At 38.3% G+C, this 27,203-nt stretch overlaps 2 protein-coding genes across 12 annotated transcripts in view; one reads left to right on the plus strand and one right to left on the minus strand.

The window, feature by feature from the left end:
* The window catches only part of GLUD1 (glutamate dehydrogenase 1), a 32,135-nt gene extending 16,823 nt beyond the window's left edge, over positions 1-15,312 (minus strand). The window contains exons 1-5 of one of the 2 annotated variants that reach the window (XM_033131385.1): positions 15,194-15,312; positions 14,783-15,130; positions 1,619-1,699; positions 1,022-1,077; positions 257-320 (exon numbers count right to left, since the gene is read on the minus strand). In XM_033131385.1, the coding sequence (XP_032987276.1) occupies positions 257-320; positions 1,022-1,077; positions 1,619-1,699; positions 14,783-15,130; positions 15,194-15,227 (583 nt within the window). In that variant the 5' untranslated portion in view covers positions 15,228-15,312. Of the gene's footprint in view, positions 1-256; positions 321-1,021; positions 1,078-1,618; positions 1,700-14,782 lie in introns of both variants that reach the window. The other variant, XM_033131384.1, reaches the window with a different exon arrangement.
* The window catches only part of SHLD2 (shieldin complex subunit 2), a 95,346-nt gene continuing 83,449 nt past the window's right edge, over positions 15,307-27,203 (plus strand). For 4 of the 10 annotated variants that reach the window (XM_033131375.1, XM_033131378.1, XM_033131379.1 and 1 more), the window contains exon 1: positions 15,557-15,650. The gene's annotated coding sequence lies outside the window, so the exon portion shown is untranslated. Of the gene's footprint in view, positions 15,415-15,556; positions 15,684-27,203 lie in introns of those variants that run through there. The other 6 variants (XM_033131373.1, XM_033131383.1, XM_033131381.1 and 3 more) reach the window with 6 other exon arrangements.

Raw genomic sequence — 27,203 nt, forward strand, 5'->3', positions numbered from 1 at the left:
AAACATGGTATGTACAAGGAGGAGAGACAGAAGTGACCTCTCCTGGTGTCCACACTGAATACGGGGAACCTGAACTTTTCTTTTAGAGATGTGTCATAAATAGGCCCGGGTATTTTCACTATGTTTATCACAGAACCCAGTTTCTCAGTAAAAAGGGCAACTCAATCCATGCATGTACAGATAAAAGCAGGAGTTCAAATTAAGGCAATTTTTAGATGTTCCCACTCCATGTGGAAACCTACATGGCAACACATACCAATAAAGCCCTTCTTTGCCAGCTCCATGGTGAACCTCCTTGTGATCTTTTCCAATTCATTATCCTGTAAAAAAAAAAAGAGAAAACAAAAACAATGGAAACAATTTTGATAGCAAAACCACTTGTGGAGATAACTAATAGTTGCAGAACTTTTAATATATCTTCTTGTTCTTCTCAGAACAACTCGTCAAGGAGGCATTCCCATTTCAATGATAAGAAAATGAGATAAAAAATTAGGTTATGTAAACAACTGAGTAGAACTAGGGCTCAAAACCCAGTTCCTGTGCTTTGTAATAATATGAGACCTTCTGAGCAATCCTTAACGTTATATTTTCATTTAAATGGTGAATTTTTAAAAGAATAACACCGTATGTTTATTATATATGTGTACACGTTACTTTGGTACTGTAAAACATAGTAATAACTAGCTTTAATGATCTCGGAAATGATAGCATAAATAGTAAGATGTTTTTACCAGATCAGTTACGATAATTGTCACCAGAATCTTGAGACCCTGATACAAAAATCTCAGATTATAGTAATTATAAACGTGGATTAAGTGCCTAAGAATATGGAGGTATTAATTACCTTTTCACCAAGTACGAAAATGAAAAAGGACATGTTAAGCAGGTGACCTTTTATATGGCACATACTCAATGAGTTAATTATTTACTTGTTTTTCCATTCCTTTTAAAAGCAATAGAGACCTAGTCATTTCAAGTCCTTTGTAAATGCACTACGTGCAAATGTAACTTTGATACTTACAGTATAGTTCTTAGGATTGATCTTAACACCAGCTTTGGCACCCCCAAATGGCACATCTGTAATAGACGGCTGAAGGTTGTTATTCCATATAAAGGGTAACAAAATTAAGAAGGAAGAAAGCACTACACAACATTACAAAAACGTATGATGCTTTAAGTTTTAATTTCAGAAAATTCAAGCAATCAACCCATATTAACCTCTTCTAAAATATTGTACTTTAAAATTCTAGTGAACAGAAGTTAGAAACCCAGGCAAGTTACAATGCATATTTAATCAGTATGCTTTACTACTTATGAAATGGAACAGTGTATTTATTTTTCTTCTATGATTTGGTATTATTTACAGAGTATGGAAAGGGCTTTAAACAAAGATCTTCACTTAAAGAAAATCCAATTAGTTGCTATAAAAAGTTCCCCATTTAAAAAAAGACTAAATCTTAAGTCTAATTAAAAAATGATGTAAGCCTTACACTGTGCGACTTAAAAAAACCACCAGTTCTGCTCCAGTCTATTTCTCTAACATCTTAACAGTCATCTTGTATGTAAACATATTTCCCCAGAGAGTTCTTACTAGGTAGTAACAAAAGAAATCACTTACCAACCACTGCACACTTGTAGGTCATCAGAGAAGCCAAAGCCTTTACTTCATCTACACTCACATCAGTGCTGTAACGGATACCTGGTGGTGGTTAAAAAAAGAGGGGTGAGGGTGAGAAAGGGGATATATTGAGAACATCCTTCTGACAGGTTAAAAAAATGCTACAAATTGAAAATGTCTACACTTTTTGTATTTCACACCTTCGTTATTTCCAAGAACACTTGAAGTAGCGTATAAGGAAAAGTCAATGTGAAAGGTCAAAAGGAAAAGCTGCTGAGTAGACACCCAGAAAGAACTACAAAAAGAGCACTGAATTGGATTTTAAGTATTCTGAAAGCTAAGAGAAAAGACTGGTGTCGAAGTTCAGTTTTTGCTTTCCGGTAGTAGATAGATAAAAGCATCCAACAGAGTTCCTGGGGATTTAGAGAGGAGTATGAATTAGTCTTGTCCTTTGGGGACTTACAAGCCAGTGGGAAGTAACAGTAACTATGATTTCACAAGACAAATATTTCCTTCAAATGAATGGTTTTTACACTTTTAGGAAGGCAACTAACTAACTCAGCAAAGGCTTTTTTCTGTTTCTTTTTGGTTTGGGTGACTTGGTAGCAGGGAGTTCGTGAATTTTGCTTTCTGATAACATACAACTATGAGCAAATGGATAGTCAACAGGTTGACAGATTCAACTTGGATATCAGATGTCTAAATAAAGGTTTTAGCTTCAAACAGGTGTGCCCAGAGATCCTTACCTGTTACCATCCTCACCCATTGCTAGCCTCTTTCAACCAACAGATTCATCTGAGAAAGTCAGCTGAGAAAGTCATCTCTCCTTCCTGGGGATGAGCAATTTCCTTCACTCCTCTTGCCAGGACGGGAAGTGGACAAGCAGATAGGCCACTCTGTGTCTTAATGCCCCTGTACTTTTTAGAAGTGACTGGGTGTTTGGTAGAGGCACACAGACAGTACGTACGTATGCTCACTGCTTTGGTTTTAGGGATCTTGGTCAATCACCCTTCTAAGTTTTGCAGGGTTAAGCCACCTTTCATTCTCTCTAGTCTTACAGCATATTGCTTCTCAATCCCAAGGAAGAAAGCCTGAGTCAGGCTGTTTGACTACACAGCGCTTAGGGCGGGGGGGGGAGAGAGGGGGAGAGAGGGGGAGAGAGGGGGAGAGAGAGAGAGGGGGAGAGAGAGAGAGAGAGAGAGAGAGAGAGAGAGAGAGAGAGAGAGAGAGAGGAAGGGTATCTGGCTAAAGTTGGGTACAACTTCCATTGAGAGTTACAAGAAATGGGACATCCAGGGATTTCTCCTAAAGAATTCTGGGAATAAAGTTTTTTAGTTAGAAACATATAAAAAAGTGTTTTAGTTAGTGGAATAAATTTACTTATTATTAAGATTTTAGTTAGAAATATACACACTAACATCTTATGAACTGGCAATTTGAGACAACTTCCCCAGCCATTTTTAAAAGCTGATTTCTTATATGTTCCAGAAAACATCTATTTATACATAATGCTATGTTTTAAACGAATTTTCTGTCATGTATGTGATCATAAAGAGCAAATTCTGAAGTGGAACATATTTCTTTGGCCTATTGGAAAAATAAAACGATTATATTTAGAAAAGTGAGCTGTTGTGTAGAACAACTATACCTTACATATAATGAGTTCTCAAAATATTTGTGGAGTAAATTTACTTATTATTAAAATTTTAGGAATGAGAAATGACAGGTGATTATTATTATGTTTTTGGTGATTATTATTTTTTTTTAGCATACGGAAATTATCTGTACAGCTTGCTTCCTTCCCCGAAGCTCTCCCTGACCACCCTATTTAAAATAGTACCTCTTCCTCACCCCCTTTCTAGCGCCCTCTACCTTATTTAATATTTTATCATTGACTTTATTATGTATTTGTTTACTGTCTGGCTTCTCTACTATGAGGACAGACTTTGTTTTGTTTACTGCTTTAACTCTTGGTGCATAATACAAAAAATGGCAGGTATTAAGGCACTAAAATACACATTGAAAAATAAGTTCTACGCAATTCACCGTAAGTGTCCATATATATGAAAGGACTAAAAAAGTCTAACCTGGCAGGAGTTTAAACAACCAGCTTAATGAACCTTGATTTCATGGAGGTAATAGTTTACTATTAATTAGTATTCCTATTACTAGGGTTTCCAGGCGGGAATTCCTGCCTGTTCTCAGGAATTTTATTCGCTTCCCCGTTCCCCAGATATAAACTGTTTTCTCTTCTCCATGATGAATCGTTTCCACAAAGTGACAGCCGATACTACCAACCACTTGGGTCTAAGGAGCCAATTTCCATGATTACCCGACCAACTTTTCTCTGGATTCAGGAACAGAAAAGTGAAAAAAATTCCCGAGAATGGGCGGGAATTCACACTCGGAAACCCTATCGATAAATAGGAAAAATGTCTAAGAGATACATTGTGAGTAGTATGTTTATTTCCCATTGTGGGTATTACTGGGTTCAAGGAGCTGATTTTCCCAATTTCCAACCAACTTTTCTCGGGATTTGGGAACGGGAAAGCGAAAACAATTCCTGAGAACGGGAGGGAATTCCCGCCTGGAAACCCTACACATAAGGGGCAATTTTCATTACTTTTGCAGAGCCTGATGGAAGTAGTCACTAAGTTATTTTAATTTTCCTTGCTTTCTTAAGTGGAGAAAAAGTTACTTTGTCTTATCCAGTGCTTACAATTAACGCATTCAGTGGGAAACTAAAAAATGTCTCAAAATAGTCATATTTATAAATCAGACAGCAATTCTAATTAATACATGTATCCCCTGCTTTTCAAGTTACACTGCTCTATTTTTACGAAAGATCTACCTTAGTACCTGTTTACACTAACCAAAAGAAATCTGAAGAGATTTGCACCTTTATGGAAAATCAGAAACAGTGCTCGGCGTTTGTTTTGCAGTGAGCTGTTACACAGGCAGTATGCACCCTGGGCGAGAGTGGCACTGTTTTTACTCTATGTTAGTGTTGTTTTAGCTTTTATGTGTTATTTGGTATGACTTGGTAGTCTATTTTTTTGTGGCTGGGAAGGCTCAAACATTTTCCATATAAATTAATGGTCACTGCTTCTTTACTTTATGCCATTTTGGGTTTAGGAAAGCTCTACTTTCAGATAGCGAGGGAAACCTGTATACTAGAAACTAGACCCCTCCAGCTACAAAAGTGTCAATAAAATGTCTAGTTTATTGCAAAAGTCGTGGGATGATGAGTCAGAAACTGCATGTATAACAAAAAATGTTTCCATTGGCTAGAACCCAGGAAATTCTTGTTTGCAAAGCAAAAATTTCTTTCCCAGCCACACCCATTAGAGAGCTCAACTGCCAAGACTTTGAAATAAAGTTGCATAAATTCACACCACAGGCATTTTCCTGCAGTCTATGAACCAATGAAGAACTTGTAATGAACCGAGGTGGGAGGAGCTATAAGGGAAGAATCAGGGGAATAAGCTCTGGGGCTGACCAGGTAGGGAGGACCCAGTAGCAAATACAGTCTGGGCTAAAGAAGAAACAGGCTTTTGTTTTAACTTTCTAACTAATCAGTGGTACTTAAATGTTTTTACTTCTGGAAGTTGGCAGATACACTAGTACAGGGTTACTTAAATTGTTAATCTGAAAAACAAAAAGTCTTAAAGACTCCCCATAAATAAAATACTCTGTAGCAATACTTGAGACAAAACAAACTCCAATAATAAAGGAGTTACCCACACCCAGGGAAAGCTAGTTGCTCTTTCTCTCCTGGGATTGGAAACCAAAGATAATTACTGAAAATATACTGTCACCAGAAAATTCTTAACCACATTCCAACAGACACTAAGAATATGATTGCAAAACAGAAGATACTCTCTACTAAATTTACAAATTCAGCAGATTAGGAGAAATTAGCAGAATTAGAGTATGGAAGGACAAAATAATGTGACATACTTCAAAATTTTGAAAGAAAGGGAAAACTAGTATTTTTGAATGCCTACTAGTAAGTATATCAAGAATTCTCAATTTGAACACAAAGTTGTTCAATAATGCCAAATAACAGGTAATATATGCATACATACGAGAAAACCAAAAAATCTTTAAAATGTTTTAAAGTAAAATGAAGCAAGAAGGATATTTGCAGTCTGAATATTCTCACTTTTTACAAAACCAAGCCTTTCCTCCTTTTCTGTGGGATGGGAAGTGTGGCAGAGAAGGCTATAGGTGAGCAGGACGAACGATCAGATGGGGACACAAGGACAGAAAAGACAGCAAAATTTTTATTCTAGAAATGCAGAAAAATAAACTACCGTGTTTCTCTGAAAATAAGACCGGGTCTTATATTAATTTTTGCTCCAAAAGACGCATTAGGAAGTATTTTCAGGGGATGTCTTATTTTTTCATGTACAACAATCTACATTTATTCAAATACAGTCATGTCATCTTCTGGAACATCGTCATAACATACTAATACATCCATCTGGCTGACGATCTTAACTGGGGTTTATTTTCGGGGTAGGTCTTATTTTCGGGGAACACAGTATGTTGTTTTTTTCCTGGTATCCTGAAGTCTTAGACCGCTATCTGTTAGCCTCTTTTGACACTAGCATTACTAATGTTTGGGAAGGAATCAACTGAGTCTTTGAACAACAGTGCTGGCAGATGTAAAAGATTCAAGGAATGGAGGTAGATACTTTCAACGAAAAGTTGGCTAAAGAGTAGAAAGTGAGCGGTGATGACACAGATCAAGGCCACCTTGGGACAGGCTGACAGGGTCATCTGTGCTGTGCTCTCAGTTCACTGCAGGAAACGGAAGAAACACCACCTATGACGATGTCTGTTATTTATCAAACTTGGTAAAGTTAGGGGGAGGGCTGGTGTAAAATTAAGTACCTACTGCAGTGGGAACTTTGAAATCACCCCTTTTATTCTCAAGATAAATTAAATTAGCTATATAGTTGTTATTTTGAGCTAACTGGTATCCAGATGTTTCAAAACAACATTAATGAAATGCAGACATCTGCAAACTATACACAGCACAAAGCTGTGTATAATTCTCTGCCTTTTATTTACCAAAGATATTTCTTACTATCCTCAAAAGTCTAGTGACTGGTGTACACTAATTTCTAGGAGAAATCAAAATAAAAAACTAGCTGAAGTTGCTATGGTGATGAAGAAAACACACTAGCTTGAAAAAGTCAGTAAAAACCACAACTGAATAGCTTGAATTTGCTTGAATTTTTTTCCTCTTGCTAGCTGACTCAAAAATCAAAAACATACAAAAAAGCTCCTAGTGACTAAGTCACCATTGTTTCTTATGATGAATCATTAAACACTCATGATCATTCAAATGGTTTTTAAAATTATCTGAACCTGGATCTTTTAATAGGGTTTGATTTATTCATCAGAAATCAAATTTCCAACTGTATTCTCTCATTTTTCAGAAACGATTTATTCAACAGCCACAAGCATAGAATCCCCAGAACGGCAAAAGCCTTAGAACTCTTAAAATTCATGCAGTAGCACTCCTGCCATTTACTCAGTAGAATCTATTTTCTTACTTAATACTTCCTAACTTGCAACAGCATACCACAACTTAATTAAAAATGAGGAGAGGAGACAAACAGTGAGAAACTAGTACCCCATCAGCAAGTAATGATCATGTAAACTACAAGTCTCAGATAAAAATTCATTCAGCAATGGGAACATTTCACATAGATGCTAAGCAAAATCATACACTTTGTTTCTGACAGTAACCATGTACTGTTCTATATTAGACAGGGAAATACATACGTGTTTTAATCCATTATCAAAATCTTTATTTTAAGCAATTTGAAGAGACAGACTTTCTGGGAAACAAATATTTAACATTTAACTGATGTTTGAAAAATGAAATGAAAAATATTTCATTTCTTTTCACTAAAACATTAAAATTATATAACACATATGTATATGTTTTCATCAAAATTTAAATACAGAAACAGCTGAAGTCTCCCCTGATTACCACTTGTAACCGCAGTCTTCTTCAGGGTGACCATTTTTAGCAACTTAAATGTATATGTATCCTCCCAAATCATTTCCCTGAATTTATGTACATATGTATCTACAGAAATGTAGCTTTGTTTTGTGCTTGAGTATTTAACTAACTGCCCAATAAATGGAAGAAAGAATATACATTTAAAGGAAGATCTTGTTCATTTTTAAATAGATTCCTTATTCTGATAATTCTAAGGGTAAACTTAACCACACCATACCAAACAGGTCTTGGAAATGACGCTAGTTAAATCGGTGAATATGAAGTTGGATAACGTCTAGCAAAAGATTAATAGTAACTTGTTATAAAAAGGTTCAAAGGGGTAATGACTTAAAATTTCAGATATCCAGTTACATCTAAATTATTTACAAGTCTAAGTGACATTTGAGATGGCTCTTAGGAAGAGAAGAATTATAGAGACAGATAAGGTATGGACCTGCACCAGGCAGAGACTGCACTTTGCAACGGTAAGATTTAGAAAGTATATGCCTGTATTTCCAATTTGCCCAAGGATCATTGATTTCCTTTATTTTCAAAACCCACTCCTTTCCTAGTAACACTTTTCTATCCCTGACACCATTTTTTCTTCCAGTGTCTCAGGCTAGAAATCTGAGATATCTTATGACTCTTCTCTTCATTCTATATCTTAACTGTTGGATAATACTATCCTTTCTTCAAAAAGTTTTATCTGCCCTTTACTTTTAATTTCCTCTGCTATTACCTACTACTTCATTCTGACAGTTTTTGGAAAAGGAAAATTGGAGAAACAGAATACGAAGCTTAAAGCAAAGAAAGAATGATATAGTACAGAGGAGATTTTGGATTCTGCTCTACTTTGGGGAAACCAATGAAAAACCATTTCAAAAAAACCCAGCTTTAAAAGGAAAAAAAAAACTCTTAAGGATAGTTCCCCAGCACAGAGCATGGTACCTGAACTGACAGAGTAGGCAATTAAAAGACATACAATAAACACATTAATTATCAGAAATCCTCATGAACTAAACAGTGTTCTTTAAGCATAAAGTTTAAAAACTCCTGCCTGCAGCGGGAAAAACATAATGGAAAAACTGATTTGGAATATAGTCTATAGTTTGTAATGAACATAGTCCTTATTGAGTAATCCCCTAACATGGGTATTATTACCCTTGATTATTTCTTTGCTATTTCTCTCTTGGTAACAGGCATTAAAAGAGTGCATATAAATCCTAAGGCCCAATATGTACAAAATGCTTTTTTAAAAGGCCTATGTTGACATATTTGTGATGATAAAAGGCAAAAGGAATCACATTACTGATCACCTTTATAATCTTCATTTGGGTCATGTTCACATTTTCCTCTAGCCAAGAAGCAATTTAGAAAAATTAGGTCTCACAGATTTTCTCCAAGAATAATCAGGAGAAATAATAGCAATTCTTGATAAACAAAGACTTTTCTTAGTTTTAAAGGAAGAGACACTGGAGGAAAACCATTTAAAAATGTTTCTATTGAAAAACAGATACATATAGTAACACTTTGGTAGAGAAATGTGTTGTTCTGGCTACATAATAAACACCGAAGCTCTTCAAATCACTTTCAATGGAAAACTCTTTAAAAATGTTATTTCATTGACTAAGCAATTAGAATAAATGGGCCTCTAAAGATATCATCTATGAATGAGCTCCATGTGCACAGTTGTTTGAATATGCATTTATTTTCTGGAAAGAAGGTAGGTCTTCTAAAGCTTTTAACGAATTTCAAATGATCCAAAGCGTTAGGAATCTTTGTGCCAGTGGCATGACTTGGTTCTCAATCAGTGCTTACCCCGAGATACAATTTGTAACTTTTTACATGAATAAATCCCAGACAATAATGATCAAGAAAGGGGGTGTTGGAATCAGACGGCTGGAGTCTGAGCCACTGCTTACTTACTAGCTGTGTAACCCTGCGGAAAGAGACTTCACTCTTCAGCCGTAGTATCCGCGGTTGAAAAATGAGGAAAACAGTTATTTCATAAGGTTGTTATGAGGAATAAAAGGGACGATGCATGAAAAGCTCTTAGCAAAATGCCTGGCGTACACATAGAGCTCAATAAATGTTAGCTAGCACTGTTTCCCGTGCGTTGTGAAGGCTGAATCTCCCAGATACCACTGCCCTTGTGAACGGTAATTATAAAGGTCTGAGCATCCCCCTCTCCCACCCAGGTTGTCTTCTTGCCCTTCTTAAAAATCTTTCCTGCCTTTATCAATAGTATTTCACATACTTCAGTCTTGACGGTGAGAACTTCAATCTGCACTAATTTCTGCCCCTGGAAAGGGGAAAATATTGATTCATCTGGATAACTAGCTCAGTTTCACATAAGTTTTGGATTTAAGACTGTTCATTATTTTGTGGGGAAGGGCTCGGGTAGAGCTGCCTCCCTTTTCATTTTGTAACTTTCATTGCTATTTGAATATTCGAATCATACATATGTATTTTAACTGGTGTTTGTTGGGTAGAGCAATCATGGGTCATTTATGTACTACATTAAATTAGAGGCCTTTTTCTTTATTATTTTATTTATATTATGAAAACCTAATTTACTATGCAAAATAAATAGGGGAAAAAAACCAACAACTAAAAGTCTCATGTCAAAAACTATTGCTTAGGAAATTTTAAACATCCAAAAGTTATTTTTAGTCTTCACTGATTTCTGGCAGAACCCTCAGTATCTAACATAATTGGACAAAAACCAACCAACAAACAAACAAAAAACAACAGTGCTAAACCCAATTTTTCACCACTATAAGCCAGAAAGTTCATGTTCAATTTTTATTTCTTGTACTTAAAATTTCAACACTGCCAGTTTTATTGGAATTTAATACATACTGGTGTTTATCCTCCAATTTTTGATACTCTAATTCCTGCAAAGTACTTTGCACAGTAAGTGAGCAGTAAGTGTTTGTCTTCCTGCACGTGGGGTTTTTGCTGGGAAAGCAAAGTAGCTAGATGGATTCACAGAAAGCAATGGAGACTGAATGACAACCTGATATAGGTCTCCACCATTAGCTTAGCTCTTCCTTCCTTAGTACTATGTTTCCCTGAAAATAAGACCTAGCCGGACAATCAGCTCTAATGCATCTTTTGGAGCAAAAATTAATTAATATAAGACCCGGTCTTATTTTACTATAATATGAGACCGGGTCTTATCTAACATAAGATCAGGTCTTATATTAATTAATTTTTGCTCCAAAAGATGCATTAGAGCTGATTGTCCGGCTAGGTCTTATTTTCAGGAAACCATGGTATATTTGGTGGGGGTGGGGGGTGTTTAGAGGCATTTGGCTTCTGTTTTTCCCCCTCGTTTTTTTTCTGAAATAAAAAGGCCTTTATAATAGCAACACAGTCCCTTATTTATCTAAAAAGTATTATAAACAACAGTAACAACAAAAACCTCAGGGTTAGGGAGTAGGAGACATACAAATTACCTGTCATCTAACTGAACTTTCAGATTGAGTTAATCCTAAATTTAATTTACCTACAAAGTCTACATTTTACCTTGTGGCAGAAGAGGCAGATACACAAATCACACTTTAGAAAGTGTGAGTTTATTCAAAGTTCCCCAAGTTTTGATGGTTGTCAATTCAGCATAGAGAAGTCAGAAATCTTTCTTTTCAGTGAAGACATAAAAGTACTTTCTGCAGTCTTTTCCAAAATACTACCATCCACCACAGGATTATATCCCAGAGGCTGAGGGGGGCTAATACTGCATTTTCTCCAAGCCCTAGCTGCCCCTCCTGCCCTCCAGCCGGGCATCCTGCTGCCCAAAGACAAGAACAAAGACCATCTACCTTCTACTACTGCTTTTTGTAGTTGGCTCTTAAAACAAGTCAGGGGTTCACAGAGGGAACACTTTTTTGTTGTTGTTGGGTACTGATATTTGTATTTAAATGAAAGATTTAGAGTTAATGTATCAGAGGATTCTATTTACAGCCCATCAACTCTATTTAAATTGTAATTTTAGAAAATTCTATGATAGGAAGAGTTAGTCACAGGGAATTTCAAGTTAATAGTTTTTTTTTTTTCAAGTTAATAGTTTTAATAGGAGACAAGGAGTGGTCAGGCTGGAAGAGAAAGTTAAATTGCTTCTACAGCAATGAATTGCTATTATCAATCTGTACCTTCCCCTCAAATGGACTTTCAAATGATAAACTTCCTTCTAAAAAGTTAGATTGGTCTCAGGCAGAACCATAATTTATTCTGAGAAAGTCAACAGGAACAACCACGGATGTGTTCAAAGACATAAATTAAGAGCTTTTGAAAAAATCTAAATAAAAGCAGAAATTCCCACAATGTTCATCTTTGCTGAAAATATTAAGGCGTCCCTTAAAAACGTCCCCCTTCAGGGCCTGCTGCACACTCTTACAAATTAGATGCAAATCTAATGGCTTCAGTTAAATATGGTCTGTGGGAAAAGAGAAGCACAAAAACAATATTATTAAATATTTACCCGGTATAAAGTACACGTCAGCCACCCCCAGAGCTTGAAACCACCTGTTTCCCTTACAGAGATTGTAATTGGATTGTTGCTTTGCTTCAACCTTGAGAATTTTATTTCAGAAAACTCAGGTACGTATAAGGTCACTCTTGAGGAAAGGTTAGATACAGAAAGCTGAGGGTTGGGAAAAGGATAAAGAGGAGCAGACAAGTTGTTTGTTTGTTTTGCAAAGAACACTGGTAGAGAAAGCAGTTGAGTGAGGGCGGGGAGAGAAAAGAGTGCTGAAGTATGCTTAAGGCATGCTTAAAGTATGCTTTCAGAGGGAAAAACTTAGTGAAGTGTATAGGGATTATCCAAAGCATCTTTCAAAATCTCAATTACCTAATTAATATATTCTGTATTTCTAAGACCAGAGTAGAGCCAAGGAGGTTAATGACTTTCTTATGAGTCAAAAAAAGCTTTAAGTTTTTGTTTGGAGGAAACACCCCATTGAAAGTAAGTTCTTTTTAGAGTATACCTTCTCTGCAATCAGACAATTGGGTAGGAAGGTCCTAAGTGTCATGATAGCAAAACATGGAAGTCTACAGTATCCAAATTTTTGCTCATCATCCCTTTTGCATACTGCTGACTATCTTAAGCACACTAAAATATTTTTAAGGGCTTTCAGAGCCATGCCACCCCCCCCTCATTCTCTTCATAGTCTTTCAAATTCCTAAAAAGAATAAACCTATCACTTTATATAAAGAGGCCAATTTTCATTCATATTACCTTGCAGCGCTTGCTATTTATTAGTTGCAATTCAGTTTCTCTCTGTTTATATGCTGAGAGTTAATAGTACTTTCAGTAGCATGCCGTCTTGTAAATGGTATAATCTAAGAGAATTTTATCTTACCCTCTACTACAAGCAAGTCTACAGTAACAGTGCTTCAGGATGGCTAATGCAATTTGTTGCTAGGTTCAATATTTTGATATTGAAACTGCTGTGGCAACAAGACGGAGAGGACTGACAAACTATGGTAAACTTTAGTGCATTTGTGGAGTTGTGATGTATAAAGATAGGAGAGGGTTTGGCATATAAAGAACAGAATATAAAGAATGTCCAACTAAATCAGACCTTGCAGAAAAAAAACAAACATACTAGTTTATTCATCTATCTTTTAAGCCAATGGAAAATACTAACAAGATAGTAACACGAACTTGACATCCATTTTAGAGAATTATTGCAATTTAGTATTTGCTAACTGCTTCTTCCTTCAACATCCTTGTTTGCTTTTCTTGCGATTCTGAAGTTGTATTCCTGGCTTAGAGAATAAGGGAGTGGTAGGAATAAGGAAGGGGATGTAGGAGATTGACAATGTGTACATTTATACTATTTTGGATGTGGAAAGGGAAATTGGGAGGTCAAACTGGTTCAAACGTTGGTTTTAGAAGAAGAAACAGAGCTAGAGAATATTTAAAGGTTTGTACAAGAAGAGGGTGGGGTCAAGGCAAATTTAGCAAGTAAATCATTAAACAGTTTGAAACAACCTTTGTTCCCTGATGAGAATGCCAGCAGAGCTCAATTTTTTCTGGTAGAGAAATTTCTAAAAATTGTAAGTCAGTTGGTATAATAGAACCCTGTATCAGGCTTACCCAGACAAAGGGCACAGCCCTACAGCCTCTGTGCAACCTCCAGCAAGCCTCTTCACCTCCCTTTCTATTTTAGGTTACTTTTAAGCACCTTTAAAGATGTATTGTGCAATTTATTGGAGGAAAAAACTGGGGGGAAAAAACACGTTTTAATTTGCTCAAAGGAAGCAATTCGAATGCAGAAGCCAAAGAGAAATTCAAAGATTTAAACTATGTACAGGATAACTTGGTGGTTACCAAATTGTAACCGACTCAACTCCTTTCTCCTCTTACTTATCTTTTCCCTAAGCTCAAATCTGGAGTTAGCCTGGAACGGCACACACCCCCAGGGCTATTTCATTCCATTGGCTGGCGGGCCATCGTGCAGTCTACACCCTTTAGATTTACTGTCAGGACGCCCGGTGTTTATTTGTCAGATGTTACACTGCAAATGTATGATTATTATTATTTCGTACGAAACCGAAGCTGTCTGGATAGAAAAACAATTTACAAGATCAACGTGTAATTAGTAAATCAATTTGTTAATGAAACTGTCTAGATTTCAAACCTAGAAGGCAATTCATTTTGTATTTTCCTGCATCATCTGTCACTGATGTAAAACAGAGTGAAAACAATCATAAAACAGTTACTTCATAGTTTGCATTCGGGTGAGTCATCGAAGCCCACAAAAACTTGCAAGAGGAACGAACAGATAGGCCGGTCATCATCCCCTTTTGTAGACGTGCATTTCGCCAGGACCCACCCAGTGTGTCACACACCCTGGGATCGAAAGAGCGGTGCAGTGTCTATTCTGCACACAGCATCACCACAGGCAGAAGCCCGGGATGCTGCCTCACGGGGGAGGGAGATAGGGCCCACACCGTGCTGGGTGGGTTAAGGCGGAAAAATCAGTACCCACCGGAGCCTGACACATCCGAGGCGGGGGCTGGCGGGAGGACGTGGGGGGGGGGCGATGCCCGCCGGCGGGGCCGAGCTGGGGCCCCCGGGCGGGCAGCAGGCCGGGCCGCGGGGAAGGGCGCGAGGGGTTCGGGTCCGCGCTCACCTCCCTTGCAGGGCGTCCGGTGCTGGCTGTGCTGGGCCCGGTAGCCCTCGATGACCTCCCAGGAGCCGTCGTCGCGCCGGATGGGGAAGGACAGGCTCAGCACATGGTTGCAGGGCTTGATGATCCGCAGGATGCCGCGCACCCGGTTCCGCTTCTGCTCCGCGCTCTCCCGGGTCTTGAGGTCCTCCACCAGCTTGTCCTCCACGATGCTGGCACCGCGGTCAAAGAAGCCCTCCACCATCTTGAAGAAGTTGGGGTCGTCTTCGCGGTCGGCCGTCGCCTCGCTGTAGTGTCGCCGGGAGGACGGCGCGAGCCCCGGCTGCGGGGCGGCGGCAGGCTGTCCGCGGGCCCGGCCCAGCAGCGCGGCCGAGTCGGCCGCCGCCGACCCCAGGGCGGCGGGCCCCACGCGGGACAGCAGCAGCGCTTCGCCCAGACAGCGGTACATGGCGGCGGGGCGGAGGCCGCTGAGGAGTGGCGCTCTAGGAGGCTCTGGGACGGAGGGAGGGAGGAAGGGCCCGGCGCGGACTGCCCTTTTAAGCCGCAGCTTCCTGCCTTAGTAGCTGTCCCCTCCCCTCCGGCGCTCGCCGCCTAACCAGGAGGACCGACTTTGGGGCTGCGGGCCAACCTCCCCGGTGAGTGGCAGGGCGGAGGGGTCGGGGGCGCGCGCCGCCCAGGGAGCCCGGCCTCCGCCTCCGCCTCCGCCGTGGCCTCGCCCGGCCCCCCCGTCGGTGGCGCGTGCCGGCGGGGGCGCGCAGGCGCGCACGGGAGGGGGGGGGCACCGGAGGCCTACTGCGCATGCTCGCGGTGCTGCGGGGAGGGACGAGGGCCTCCGCGAGCTGCCCGTTTCTGCAGGGAGGCGGTGTCTCAGGTCTGTGCGCGGCCCTGACCTTGCAGGGAAGAGGTGGGTGGTGGGGGTGTTTTCTGGGGGAGGGGGCCTATTTGGGGAGGGGGCCTGCCCGGGGAAGGGGCGTGCCCGCCTCTGCTGGGCGCTGAGAGGCGGGTGTGGGGACTGCGCCCGGATGAAGGTGGTGCGGTCTGGCGGCGGGCCCGGGGACTGAGTCATGGGGTGTCCCTCCTTTCCTCTGTTCGGGCGGGGCGGCCATCCTGCCACCCCCTGGGCTAGTCTTCCGGCGGTCCTGACGGGAGCCGGAGAGGCGGCGGTTGAAGGCCGGCTAAGGGCTGCACTGTTTGCACCAGGACGGCGGAGAGCTTAATGTCATCCCGAGTTGCATTTTTGAGGTGGCTTGCAGGAACTGGAAAGGAGAAAGCCCGGGAGCTGGGGAATCCCTTATCGACTGGCTTTTACCACTTTACATTTTCAATTTTGTCTCTTTCAACCACTCAACGATGTTGAGATAAAATAGTTATGTAAATCACTGTTGCAGCTTTATAAAATTTACTCATTGTGCTTCCCCATTTCTTTGTGGGCAAGAAAAGAGTGCTGTAATAAATCATAAATTCCTAACTGGGAACGGCACGGTGGATAGTCCCGCCCCGGGAATATAACTTTTTTTTAGTAAAAGGCTTGTCTTTTCCTTAAGCAAGCCCTGCCCTTTGTTTCCGTGCATCTAGGATAACACACTCTTTACAGACTCCTCCTGCTAAAGGGTGACCAGCCTCAAGAGAGCACAATCTTAACTACCCTGTAATCCCATCCCCTCCTTGCTTTCTCCCACCCTCATGTAATTTTCCTTAGTTCCTTTTTTAATTCCAAATGCATAAAGAAACTGCAAAACTGTTATTCTCAGGAGCATTTGAGATCTTGCTTCCTGGCAATTGTCCTCCGTTTTGGCTCACATAAACTCTTAAAAAATTTTTTTTCTTCAGGTTTGGACATTTCTTATGTTGATAGAAATATGTTCTTGAAATAGTCTAAAAACAAAGAGACTATAGAAATGCAATAATACTCCAGGAAGTTCTCAGTAATGTATATGTTAAATGGCCCAGGATAGGATTTGTAAAGTTGAAGTTACACGAGGGTTTAATTATGTACTTATGCATACTTGATGAGAAATGCTGACATTCTACACTCCGATGGGTAAGTTTGGTACTTGTAAAGTCTAATGTCTCAGTTTTTAAGACACGCTACCGAAGGTCACATTACCAGCTTTTGTGGTCCCAATGTACTTTGGTGATTTTTGTCCCCATTTTTACAAATTGCATTGAGTTAAATTAACCCCCAAAGAGAGCTTTACTCCAATAAAATACTTCAGTGAATGGACAAAGAAAAAACCAAGTCCAAAGTGGAGTTACATCAATTTGTCAGGAAATTCCTTCAGAAGGTGAGGTTGACATTTTGTTGGTATCCTTTTTTAACTAGCAAACACTTTGCCTTAGGATATGTTTGTTTCATATCCCGTATTTTATTTCCCTCCAGATGTCTTCTAAACTGGATGCATGATAATTAAACTGCACAAGAACAAGCGTTGCTTGGTTTCTGTTAGGCACTGAGTAAATGTTTTGACGTGTCATTCCTTCCAGTAACTGTGCATGAATATCAGAAGAATGCTATATTAGTTTCCTAGGGCTGCTGCAACAAATTACCACAAACCTGGTGGCTTGAAACAATCAAGTTCACAGTTCTGGAGGCCAGAAGTCCAAAATTAAGGTGTCAGCAGGGCTGAGCTCCTCTGAAGGGCTCAAGGGAGGATCCTTCCTTGTCTCTTCTAGTTCCTGGTGGCTTCAGGCATCCCTTAGCTTGTAGTTGCGTTACTTCTACCTTTGCCTCTGTCTTCACGTGGGCTTCTGCTTTTAGTCCCTGTGTCTCTCCTTTGTGTGTCCCTTACAATGATGATCCTTTGGTGGTTTTAAAAGCCACCTTTTGGACCTGCAAGCTTACTTTGCTTCCTGACATTCACTTTACTCATCTGTTAGAATATGGAAGAGAATGTTCTTAATTCTCACAATATTCTGCAAAGTATAAGGTGACAATGTAGATCAATTAAATTACATTAATCTATCTCAGTATATTCTCAAAGCAAAAAAGATGGAGCTGATATTTTACTTTATTTGCTAGATAACTGACAGTCATGATTTATATTTGTATTATGTTTTTCAATGAAAAATACTCTCCAAACTGAATCCTGAGTTTGTCTTGGTCAAAAGATTAAGGTACCAAATTTCCTTGTCACTTGATAGTGTTATCATTTACGTTGCACCCCTCCCACACCAAAAAATCCCAAAACCTTAAAGTTTCAGAATAAAGTAATTAGAATCAGTAAGAATGTGGATATCTTTTTCTCTTCAGATGAAATTCTTTGGCAGTTTTGAGGAAAGTGGTTTAAAACCTTAGTTTTATTGCCCTTGTTTATCTCTTTCTTGATAACCATTGCCTTCAGAAAAATAAATGTTTAACTTTGCTTCTTCCTAGTCTTGTTCACCTGAATTCAAGAAGGTGGAAGGGCTATGGAAGGAGTGAGGAAATTATTTTTAATTGGAAGTCTCCTATGTATAGATCTCTTACAAAGTGGCTCCATAAGAATCCTATAAAATAGATGTTTTTATTTTTATAATCTTCATTATGTTTTTAAATTCTATACATGCTATAAAAAAATTTTAAACAGATAGGTTTTTTAAAAAGAGTGAAATTATCCCCTGCTCCCATTTTGTGAGTAGTTGGAGTGTTTCTTTTCACACTAAAGCAGGTAGTATTCTAATTCCTGATTTAACAGAAGAGGGGATCTGAGACTGACAGAGACCAAGTAAATTGATGATCACCTAGCTAGTAAATAGCCGGCTAAGATTCCAAACCCATGTATCTGACAACAGAGTTACGCCATTTTTACTATTTGAAGACATATTTTAGGTAGTTGTTGCATTTAGTTTAAAATTGTTTACTCTGATGTAACGTCCAGTGAGTTTCAGCTTTACATCGATGATTGTCTTTATAAAACATACAGATACTTTGCAAATTAAAGATTAATTATTAGTAGTAATTTCCAGTTAAAAAGGTGGCCAGAATTTAACTTGAAGGAAATTTTGGTCATTTGATAGCATTTAACAGGCAAATCAGTTTTCTGCCTTTGAAGTTTATGAGTTTTCCTTACTTGTTTTAAAATTCCAGTTCTTTTTCTCCTTGATCCATAGCATACTGTTGTGCTTCCAAGTGCTTTTAAAAATATTTTAGAAGAATTTTAATATTTAGAAAGATACATAAATACAAGAACAACATAGTCATTTTAAAAAATAATTTTATTTGAAAGGGTGATATATACTTTCTACTTTCTGTATGTTGAGATTTGTCTATGCTGGACATTTCATTTAAGTGGAATCATGCAATATGTGATTATTATTTCCATTTCTATTTACACAAATCATGCAATTTGTGACTGGCTTCTTGCACTTAGCATAATGTTTTAAAAATTCACCTATGTTATAGAATATCTCAGTTTTTCATTTCTTTTTATGGCTGAATAGTATTCGTTGTATGGCTATATCATTTTAATCCATTCATTGTTGATGGATATTTGGGTTATTTCCACTTTTTGGCTATTGTGAACATTCTTGTAAAAGTTTTTGTTTAGACATCTGTTTTAAATTCTCTTGGGTATATACCTAGGAGTGGGATTGCTGGGTCATATGGTAACTCTATGTTTAACCTTTGAGGAACTGCCAAACTGTTTTCTACAGCAGCTGCAGCAGCATTTTAATTCTTACCAGCAGTGTATGAGGGTTCCAATTTTACCACATCCTCTTTAATCCTTTTTATTATCTGGTGTAAAGTCATAGTTCATTTTGGGTTTGATTTGCATTTCCTGAATGGCTAGTGATGTTGAGTAGCTTTTCATGTGCTCATTTGCCATTTGTATATCGTTTTTTGAGAAATGTCTATTCATATTTTTAAATTGGATTATTTGTCTTCTTATTGTTGAATTGTAAGAGTTCTTCATATATTCTAGATATAAACCCCTTATCAGATACAGGATTTGCAAGTGTTTTCTTTTAATTTTTTAATTGTGTCCTTTGCAACACAAAAGGTTTTTACTTTTCATGAAGTCCAATTTACGAGTATAAATGTTTTCATTTGTTGCTTGTGCTTTTGGTGTCATGTCTAAGAAATCATTGTCTAATTGGAGGTTATGAGGATTTATACCTATGTTTTTTTTCTAAGAGTTTTATTTTAGCTTTTACATTTAGGTCTGTGATCCATTTTGGGTTGATTTTACTATATGGAGTGAGAAAAGAGGCACTTTCTTTCTTTTGCATGTGGATATCCATTTGTCCCAGCACCATTTGTTCAAAAGACTATTTCTTCCCCATTGAGTTGTCTTCACAAAAATTAATTGACTTAAATGTGAGGGTTTATTTCTGGACTCTTCAGTTCTTTTCCACTTGCCCATATGTCTATCCTTATGCTAGTACCACACTGTCTTGACTACTGTAGCTTTGCAGTAAGTTTTTTTTGTTTTTTGTTTTTTTTTGTTGTTTTTTTTTTGTTTTTTTTTTTGTTTGTTTTTTTAGTAAGTTTTGAAATTGGGAAGTGTGAATCCTCCAACTCTCCAACTTGTTCTTTTTCAAGATTGTTTGGTTATTCTGAGTTTCTTGAATTTTCACATAAATTTTAGGATCAGGTGGTCAATTTCTGCAAAGAAGTTGGCTGGAATTTTGATTGGGATTATGTTGAATCTATAGATTAATTTGGAAAGTAGTGCCATTTTAACAATATTACATCTTCTAATTCATGAGCATGAAATGTCATCATTTTTGTAGGTCTTTTAAATTTTCTCTCAGCAATGTTTTGTCTTTTCAGAATATAAGTTTTGTACTTTTATTAAGTTTATTACTAAGATTTTGCTCTTTTTGATGCCATTATAATGGATTGTTTTCTTAACTTCATTTTCAGTTTATTGCAAGTGTATAGAAATACAATTGGTTATGGTATTGTATGTTGATCTTTCATGCTTCAAGCTGAGTGAACTCATTTATTAGTTCTGATAATTATTTTGGTGGATTCCTTAGATTTTCTATATATAAGATCATCTCATCTGAAAATAGAGATAGTTTTACTTCTCCCTTTCTAATTTGGATGTGTTTTATTTAATTTTATTGCCTAATTGCTCCTCATTATCTTTTACTGTTTCATTTTATGGATGTGCCAAAATTATTTTTGCTAGTTTCTCATTGATGGACATGTAGGTTGTTTTCAATATTTTGTAGTTACAGCAGTGCTACAATGAATAACCTGTTACTATATAGAACATCAGATTTCAAACTTTCATCTCAGGACTACTTTACCTTCTTAAGTATGAGTAGTGAATTTGAACATAGAAAGGTTTTAATAGTCATCAGAATTTTGTTTTCTTATAAAGTTGCTTAGTTTATATTTGACAAAAAATGTTACCATATCTAGATATTAAAAATCATATAAAACCAAATGATATCACAAATCAAATATTTAATTTTTTAAACAAGAGCTTTTAAAACAGGGAACTAAAAAAATCTTTTTTTTAAAAAAAAAAATCAAGTTCCCATATTACTAATTTTAATAGGTTTTAGTACATAAGTGCTTGTCAGTACTTCATTAATCAGGTAGATGAGTGTGGGGAGTGAAGAGTACCCTATACTAAGGGAACACCCTGCAAGGTGTGCTCAAAAAATACAGTGAATGTTTAAATAAAAAAAAAATATTACAGTAAAAGACACATTGCCATATTCCCCTCAAAATACTCTCCCTCGCTTTGGACACACTTATCCCATCGTTCTTGCCACTTTCTGAAGCAGTTCCGGAAATCCTCTTTCGTGAGTGTCTTTATTTGCGCTGTCACTGCTGCCTTGATGTCCTGAATTATTTTGACTTTGGGGAAGAGCCAGAAGTCGCACGGTGTCCTATCTGGTTAATAAGGTGGATAAGGACACATCATAATGTTTTTACCTGACAGAAATTGCTGTATACCAAAAGCCATGTGTGACACGGAGTCTTTCCGTTGTGATCAAAGGTACGGTGAATGCTGGTGCCGAGTGCCATCCAACGGAAAGGCAGGTATCTTCAATATGGGAAGCAGCACATCCAACCTTAGTAACTGTGTGACAAGTTTCAACTTGTTCAGTGCAGTCGGGTGTGAGCTACGGTTGAGAAGTGTGTTTTAAAGTGTGCTGTAAATCATCCTCCATCATAACAATGCTCTGTGTCACACATCGCTTCTGGTATGGCAATTTCTGTCAAATAAAAACGTTGCAGTGTGTCCTCATCCACCTTATTCACTGGATTTGGCACCGTGTGACTTCTGGCTCTTCCCAAAGTCAAAATGATTCAGGACATCGAGGCAGCTATGACAGCGCAACTAAAGACACTCATGAAAAAGAACTTCCAGAACTGCTTCAGAAAGTGGCAAGAATGATGGGATAAGTGTGTTTGAAATAAGGTGGAGTATTTTGAGGGGGATTAATGGCAATGTGTCTTTCACTGTAATAATTTTTTTTTAAATGTAAACATTCATCATATTGTTTGATCACACCTCATATGCAAAAGCCTGAAAATAAATGAGACCATGGTTTGAAAATATAGGGTAGCATATACTTTAGTTAAAAGCAATTTGATCATCACAACAGTTTGGCTTAAACAACAATTTGCTTAAAAATGAATATCGCCTAGTTCTAGTTTTTTCAGGTATTTATAATTTAGGTGAATTATGGATTGTTTTCGGAGAATTTGTGCCATTGTTTTCAGGAAAATTTTTTCTAATATTTGCTTTTGTGTTTCTAATTGACTTCAGAGAAAATTTGTAATTTTAATTTTTTTCCCTTTAGTGAGCATGTTTTTGTAATAAGCAAAAAACAAAGAAAAATATATCAAAGAAAAGGATCTGACATTTTCAAGGTTTATAGTCTTTTTCCTCTTAAGAAAAAACTGTTTATTCCTAATAAATCAAATGTCAGTTATATGTGGTTGGCTGGTTTGGTTGAGTTATCATCTTGCTGTATTGCTGAATAATAGTCAACAAAAGTTTTATCAACTCTCTTAAGGGTTCTTTCCATGTTGTGAGTAAACATGAAAAATTGTAGTAGGATTTCTATCCTTTTAAGCATAGCACGTAAAAACAAGTGAGGCCTCTTAAAAATTAACTGTACTAAGGATTCTGACCTTACCTGTATGTAACTCATGTCTCTGTCTTTTTTTGTTGTTGTTAGTTTTTTTGTTTTAAAGATTTTTTATTAGGGAAGTGGAACAGGACTTTATTGGGGAACAGTGTGTACTTCCAGGACTTTTTTTCCAAGTCAAGTTGTTGTCCTTTCAATCTTAGTTGTGGAGTGTGCCATTCAGCTTCAAGTTGTTGTCCTTTCAGTCTTAGTTGTGGAGGGTGCAGCTCAGCTCCAGGTCCAGTTGCCGTTGCTAGTTGCAGGGGGCGCAGCCCACCATCCCTTCAGGGAGTCGAACCGGCAACCTTGTGGTTGAGAGGACGCGCTCCAACCAACCAAGCCGTCCGGGGGAGCTCAAGGTACTGTGTTCAATCTTAGTTGCAGCGGGCAGAGCCCACCATCCCTTGTGGGACTCAAGGGATTGAACTGGCAACCTTTAGTTGAGAGTCCACTGGCCCATGTGGGAATCGAACCGGCAGCCTTCGGAGTTAGGAGAATGGAGCTCTAACAGTCTGAGCCACAGGGCCGGCCCCTGTTGTTTGTTTTTAAATTAAGGTTAAGGTTTTTGTTTTACTTATATGTAAAAAGTATAGCACATTGACTTATCATTCAGGATGACTCACCATTTAGCCTCATTTATTGATCAATGTGGGTGACCCTCTATAAAAGCAAATCTTTATTCAATTTTTAGCATTTTCTCTTTGGAAATTTTAGATCAGTTGTGATTTCAATATGGGATTGGAATTTGTACAGTAAGAAAGTGTAAGCTAAAAATTGGGAAACTTCTGTGATGCTGGTAAAAGCAGAACTGAAAAATAGCAAAAAGTACCTTCCCATTGACCATTGTGGAAGAGTTGTGGAAGAAAGACTTTATTGTGAAGCATAGATATGAGTATACTTACCCTGAGTTTGCTCCGTAGTGAAAGGTAGAAAAGGAAAACATGAATGAAGCAGTAGGGATCAAGGTAGACACTGGTAATGGCTGGGGTCAGCTAAGTAGCAGCGGTCTAACTTCTTGATCTACATAGCATGGAGTGAACAGATATTTGCTATCTATATTACTTAGGGTGCTTTGGCCATCAAGTAACAATATCCAAATAAAAATGGCTCAAACTAAGGCCATAAACTAACTGAGATAGCTATTATCTAACAAAAAGTGTCAGGAGACAAGGCTATTCTGTTGTTGGGACAGGACTCAGTGATACCCAGGACCCAAGTGCTTTTCTCTGTGTTATACTCAGCAAGTTGTGTGATATCTTTCCTCATGGCTATAAAAATGCTACAGCAGTTCCAGGGGTCACATGCAAACACAGCTAAGTACTGTGTAGAAGAACAGCAATTTCCTCTCATACAATCTCATTATTGATGAAGAAATCCTTTGCAAAGGCCTGCCTGCCAGCTTCTGCTCTTTTAGACCCCAGGAGCTAGGACTCCAGGGCCTTAATATCCAGGGCCTTGCTGTGAGGGAGGCTAGAAAGAGGACTTTCTGGCACTTTTAGGATCTGCCAACAAAGAAAAAGGGTTGTAAAGGACAAATGCTAAATTGGCAATCAACAGTGTTTGCCATATTTGCTACAGAAAAGACTGACCTGCTCTGTGCTATCTTATTGTGATAATCTACTTCCTTAGCATACAAGTGGGGTTTTAGAGGCGTGAAACATTGTTAAATATAACACTGGGAATTATGATGCTTGTGGTTTCATGTTCTCTGCATTGAGAAACCTACAAATTCCAGTTCCCTTTGAAAATTATCATCATGTTTCATGTTCTCTACGTTGAGAAATTTGCAGTCTAGTTCCCTTTGAGATCTTACATAATGATGATAGTTTTAACATTATGCCTCCTTTTTGAACAGCTTTTTACCACCGACAGTTCTGTAAGGCAGTAACTCCAATCTGTGATGTTTACTCTGTTGCCAGACAAGTGGACAGAACAGAAACCTATCAATGTATGGGAAGAATCTGAGAATTATGATGAAATGTTGAGTGTTCAACTGATTTCAACAGGTTTTCAGATGAGGCTGTCGTCAGCAACTTATTGTCATTGTAACAATGACTATAAGCCTATGTGCCTATGTTACAGCCTATGGGCTGTAACACATAGGCAAGTGACTTAAATACATAAGAGGACTCATCTGGCCTTTGTGTTGAAATTAGGAGTTTTTGTCTTTGTGCTGAGGGCAGAAATGACAGTCTCACTGGCATCTCTGTGTTAGAGTAACATACTGTGGGAAGGATACCCCAGGATAAGTCTGTTCTGAAGACACATGGAGTGTGGGTGTTCAAGGTACTCTGCCCATAGTGTTATTATCCTCCCCAGTTTCCTCGTCAAATATGGAACCTTTATGATTGCATTCTTGGAGGGCTAGGACAGCACAAAGGGATTCCATTTTCGATTCCGGAATTTGATATCTGCCAGCTATCAGCAACGAAGGTTATGATCAGGTATTTAAAAAAAAAGGATGAAGTATCTGAACAATAGTATGTCAGTGGGAAATTGCTAATACCAAGATAGAGGAAGTATCAGGACCTCAAAAATAAGGGAAGATTTTGGTGAAAGGCTCAATTCCTACCTTCATGTGTTTTTTAGGTCGAGTCCAAAATGGAATTATTTTGAAGAATAATAGGTATATTTTTATGTCTATTGTAATGAATTATAGACTTTGACTATCTCCTGTAATTTTATTTTCTTGCATGCCTCTTATAACGTAATATAAACACCAAAAAAAGTGAACCAAGCCACAGTAAAGCAGCAATCATAATTGGTTTTAAATTAACTAGAAAAATTTTAAGTAGAAAAAATGAAAAAACTCAAGCCCTGAGAAATTCCAGGTCCTTGCCTCTTATGATTTTCATTTATTTTAACATTTTCTTAGAGAAAATTAAAAATTGTACAAATGAGAATAATAGAAAGACTACCCCGTAAGTCTGCTATAACTATGCATTTTCAACTACAGGTATTCCTCACTGACCAACTCTTGCTGTCTGAACTCACAAACAGAATAGATGGGACAGCAAGGGAAACTTAGATTTTTATTCCTAACTTCTATAGATTCATATTATTTCTATTCTACATCACCACTCTTTCATATTGGTTCTCATTATGGAACATTTAAATTTTTCTAATTTTTCTCTATAGTAATCAGTTAAAGCAGTAATAACTAGCCAAGAAGTAAATCAGAATTTTAAAAACTAGGGTAAAACCGGAGAATTCTGAAAAATGAAAGATTAATGCTTTAAAATATGTATCGAGGATCTTAGAAGCATCCCATTATGTAATTAAGTATACTCAATTTTTCTGCTTTTTAAGCTTTCTTTCTTTTTTCTTTTCTTTTCTTTGTTTTTTTAAAGTGTGTTTTTCCAGGACCCATCAGTCCCAAGTCAAGTAGTTGTTTCAATCTAGTTGTGGAAGGCACAGCTCACAGTCACCCATGTAGGGATTGAACCAGCAATCCTGTTGCTAAGAGCACCGCGCTCTAACCAACTAAGCCAACCAGTCACCCCTTCTGCTTTTTAAAATTGATTTTTTATTTTGCAATAATTTTACTTATAATAGTTTGGTTGGAAATAATTTTTCTTTAGAGATATTTTAGATCTACATAAGAGTTACAAATATACTGTAAAGTGTTCCTTTACCCAACTTTCTCTAATGTTAAACCTTACATAGTCACAACACATGTATCAACACTAGGAAATTAAGTTTGGTTACAGGTGTATTTATTTTTGATTGTCATGTCAGCCAGATCGTCACATTGCACAACATGCTTTTTGCCACATTTACTGGAGCTGTACTTTTGATGTTAATCATGATCACTGCTACGTCCTCAGCCCTTTTAGGTGGTCTTATTTGGTATACTGTGACTGTCATGTAGGGTGTCATGCGGGGGTCTCAGCTCCCGCTCCCCACATAAGAACACAGTATATGGTGAGGCCAAAAAGGAACACCCATGGAGACATAGATAGGGAGTCATACCACTGTATTCTCGTTGGCGGCCGGGCGAGACACACAAAATAGGACCCACACGATCTGCAATCTGCCATCTGCTTTTCTGCCTGCCAACCAGCCAACCAGCCAACCAACCAACACAGTCACGGCAGTTACATCAGCAGCCAATTGGCCAACTGGCCACAGCCAACAGCAACCACCACCCAAGCCAACAACCCCGCATGCGAGGCCGAGAGCCTGGAAACTGTTCTCTGGGACTCTGTCCCCACACTCCACCCCTCCAGGGTCTTGCTTCACAATCTACGTGACAAGCGTCTTCCACGAGGGGCCCTGTGTCAGGAACCCAGCTCACGAAAAAAGAAAGGTCCCAGTCAAGTTCAGGTAATGTCCCAGGGGATAT

Source organism: Rhinolophus ferrumequinum, chromosome 16 (genome assembly GCF_004115265.2).
Source record: "Rhinolophus ferrumequinum isolate MPI-CBG mRhiFer1 chromosome 16, mRhiFer1_v1.p, whole genome shotgun sequence".
Taxonomy (NCBI): Eukaryota; Metazoa; Chordata; class Mammalia; order Chiroptera; family Rhinolophidae; genus Rhinolophus; species Rhinolophus ferrumequinum.